The sequence below is a fragment of the Penaeus vannamei genome, chromosome 27 (genome assembly GCF_042767895.1).
Source record: "Penaeus vannamei isolate JL-2024 chromosome 27, ASM4276789v1, whole genome shotgun sequence".
Lineage (NCBI taxonomy): Eukaryota > Metazoa > Arthropoda > Malacostraca > Decapoda > Penaeidae > Penaeus > Penaeus vannamei.
The window spans coordinates 28,490,293-28,493,893 of NC_091575.1; the positions used below are offsets into that span (position 1 = coordinate 28,490,293).

General features: G+C 32.4%; 1 protein-coding gene across 3 annotated transcripts in view; it reads right to left on the bottom strand.

Annotated features, from left to right (window-relative positions):
• LOC113823693 (stimulator of interferon genes protein-like) overlaps positions 1-2,656 on the bottom strand; it is a 12,209-nt gene extending 9,553 nt beyond the window's left edge. The window contains exons 1-2 of one of the 3 annotated variants that reach the window (XM_070141116.1): positions 2,244-2,656; positions 1-21 (exon numbers count right to left, since the gene is read on the bottom strand). The exon at positions 1-21 is cut by the window's left edge and continues 140 nt beyond it. In XM_070141116.1, the coding sequence (XP_069997217.1) occupies positions 1-21; positions 2,244-2,316 (94 nt within the window). In that variant the 5' untranslated portion in view covers positions 2,317-2,656. The remainder of the gene's footprint in view (positions 22-2,243) is intronic. The other 2 variants (XM_070141117.1, XM_070141115.1) reach the window with 2 other exon arrangements.
• Between the last annotated feature and the right edge of the window lie 945 nt (positions 2,657-3,601).

The following is a 3,601-nucleotide window of genomic DNA, read 5'->3' on the forward strand; positions in this document are numbered from 1 at the left end:
AAACCAGCGGGAGACAAAATTCTGAGGGACGGGTCGCGGGTGTCAGTAAAGGTTGTGGAGTTATGGGTAAAGGAGTTTTATAGAAATGTAAAAGTTGTAGTGATTGGTGAAGAATAGTAAAGAGAAATGTTGTAAAGAGTTGTAGTGATTGGTGAAGATTAATATGTATGTTGTAAAAATTGTAGTGACTGGTGAATATTAATAGAAATGTTGTAGAAATTGCAGTGGTTGGTGAAGTTTAATAGAAATGTAAAAAATGTAGTGATTGGTGATGATTAATAGAAATGTAAAAATTGTAGTGGTTGCTGATGATTAATAGAAATGTTGTAAAAATTGTAGTGATTGGTGAAAATTAATATAAATGTTAGAAAAATTGTAGTGATTGGTGGAGATTAATACAAATGTGAAAATTGTCGTGGTTGGTGAAGATTAATAGAAATGTAAAAATTGTAGTGGTTGGTGAAAGTTTAATAAAATATGTAATTAAACATACATCAAGCCAACAGAAAAATGGAAAGCAAAAAATAAAAATAAAATAAAAATAATAGCAAAGCAACAGCTATAAAATAGTTAAAAACAAGAAGAAAATCGAAACAAGAATAGCAAGTAACAAATACAAAAACACATTTAAAAAAATAGAGGGAACATTAAACAAACAAAAAAGTCAGCAGTAAGTAACAAATACAAAAAAAAGTTCAATAAGAAAGAAAAAACATGGAATATAAAGAAACAAATACAAGTAAAAGAAAAAATAAGAAAAAAAACACAGAAAAATGATAAATAAGAGAAAAATAAAAATCAAACATAAAATAAAAAAACACAAAAAAAAGAGAAATAAAATAAACAAATAAAAAATCAAACATAAAAAAATAAAGAATAAAAAAGAAAAATCACACAGAAAAAAGAAAAACAAAAAAAACAAATAAAAATCAAATATGGAAGAAAAAAAGAGAAATAAGTAAACCAAATAAAAATCAAACATGAAATAAAAAGATACAAAAATCAGAAAAAAACACAGTAAATTGAGAAATAAGAATAGAATCACACAAATAATTAATCAGGAAATAAAATAAAAATACTAAGAAACAAACAAAAGAGATACAAAGAGAACACCAAGCAACAACTCGGCCCCACCGCCTATGAACCACGCCAGGCTGAGGACATACAAAAAAATAGTAATAAGAGAAACATAAAAACCAAACAGGAAATAAAAAACACAGAAAAATGAGAAATAAGAGAAACAAATAAAAATAAAAAACACAAAAATGAGAAATAAGAGAAACAAATAAAATCAGAAAAAACACAGAAAAATGAGAAATTAGAGAATCAAACAAAAATCAAACATAAAACAAGAATGATACTAAGAGAACAAGCAAAAACTTTGGCCCCACCGCCTATAAATCACGCCAGACTGAAGACATACAGAAGAAAAACCGTAGAAAAATGAGACATAAAAGAACCACACAAATAATCAACCAGGAACTAAAATAAAAATACTAAGAAACAAACATTAAAAAATTACAAAGAGAATACCAAGCAGTAACTCGGGCCCCACCGCCTATAAATCACGCCAGACTGAGGACATACAGTAAAAAGAGGAAAAAACAAAAGCAAATCCGTAGAAATATGACACATAAAAGAACCACACAAATAATCAACCAGGAAATAAAATAAAAATACTAAGCATCAAATATAAAAAGATACAAAGAGAAAGCCAAGCAATAACTGGGGCCCCACCACCTATATATTACGCCAGACTGAGGACATACAGAAATAAAAGAAAAAAAAACGAAAAATGAGAAATAAGAGAACCACATAAATAATCAACCAGGATATAATATAAAAATACTAAGAAACAATCAAAAAAGATACAAAGAAATCCAAGCAACAATTTGGGGTCACACCGCCTATAAATCACGCCAGACTGAGGACATGCAGAAAAAAAAGAAAAACCGTAGAAAATGAGACATAAGAGAACTGCACAAATAATCAATCAGGAAATAAAATAGAAATACTGAGAAACAAACAAAAAAATACAAAGAGAACACCAAGCAATAACAACTCGGGCCCCACCGCCTATAAAACACGACAGACTGAGGACATACAGAAAAAAAAAGAAAAAAATGTAGAAAAATGAGAAATAATAGAACCACATAAATAATCAACCAGGAAATAAAATGTAAATACTAAGAAACAAACAAAAGAGATACAGAGAGAACACCAAGCAAAAACTCTGGCCCCACCGCCTATGAACCACGCCAGGCTGGACACGACGGCGAGCACCGCCCACCAGAAGACTAGCTCGTCTCCCTTCATCCTCAACGGGCGCGCTGCCTCACGTTTCCGCCCCTGCGCTTCCCTCCTCCTTCCTCCTTCTTCGTTTCTCTTGTTTCTCTCTTTTGGTTTTTGTTTCTCGCTTTTTTGGTTCTTGTTTCTTTGTTTTTGTTCTTGTTTCTTTCTCTCTCTTTTTTTTCTTTCTCTCTTTTGGTTCTTGTTTATTTCTCTTTCTTTGGTTTTTGTTTCTTTCTCTTTTTTTCTTGTTTCTCTCTTTCTCTCTTTGCGTTCTTATTTCTTTCTCTTTTTTGGTTCTTGTTTCTCTCTTCTTTCTCTTTTTTTTGTTTTTTGTTCCTCTCTCTCTCTCTCTCTCTCTCTCTCTCTCTTGGTTCTTGTTTCTCTCTCTCTCTTGGTTCTTGTTTCTCTCTCTCTCTTGGTTCTTGTTTCTCTCTCTCTCTCTCTCTCTTGGTTCTTGTTTCTCTCTCTCTCTCTCTCTCTCTCTCTTGGTTCTTGTTTCTCTCTCTCTCTTCTGTGTCCTGTTTCTCTTTTTGGTTCTTGATTCTTTCTCTTTGGTTCCGGTTTCTCACTTTTTGTTCTTGTTTCTCTCTCTCTCTCTCTTTTGGTTCTTGTTTATTTCTCTTTTTTGGTTTTCGTTTCTCTTTCTCTCTTTTGTTTCGTCTTTCTTCTCCCGTTTTCTTTCCTCTCACTCTTTTTTTTCTCCTCTCAACTTGCTTCTTCCCCCTTCTTCCTTCTTGCTTTAGTCTCTCTCTTCCCTCTTGATTTTCTTTCTTCTAATTTCCTCTTTACATTCCCTTTTCTCTCGTTTTGTTTCTTCCTATTCTTCCTTCTGTTTTCTCCCTTTTCCTCGTTCTTCTCCCTTCTTTTTCTTTCTTCTCCCTTTTATTCGCCCTGTCTCTTCCTTCTTTCTTTTCCTCCTTTTCCTTGGTTTCTTCCTTTTTTCTACCTCTTCCTTTCCCTTCTTCCTTCTCTCTTCTCTCGCTTCCTCTTCGCTCTTGTTTCTCCCTTTTCTTCGCCTTCTTTTTTCTCCCTATTGCTCTTCCTCTCCTCTCTAACTCTTCTTATTCTTATTCTTCCCATCCAGAAGAATCTGATTTTTAAGATGTAAATGTTGAAATTAGATTTTTTTTCCATATATGTTATCTTATACATATATATTTATCTATCCTCTTCATCTTCCCTCTTGCTCTTCGCTTTATCCAGGATTTTTTAAATGAAAAAAATTAAGGTCAGATTTTTGGCTTAACATTCGGCTTTGATATACCCAAATATTCTCATTTTATGTTTTATACAATGCGCATTGTGATTA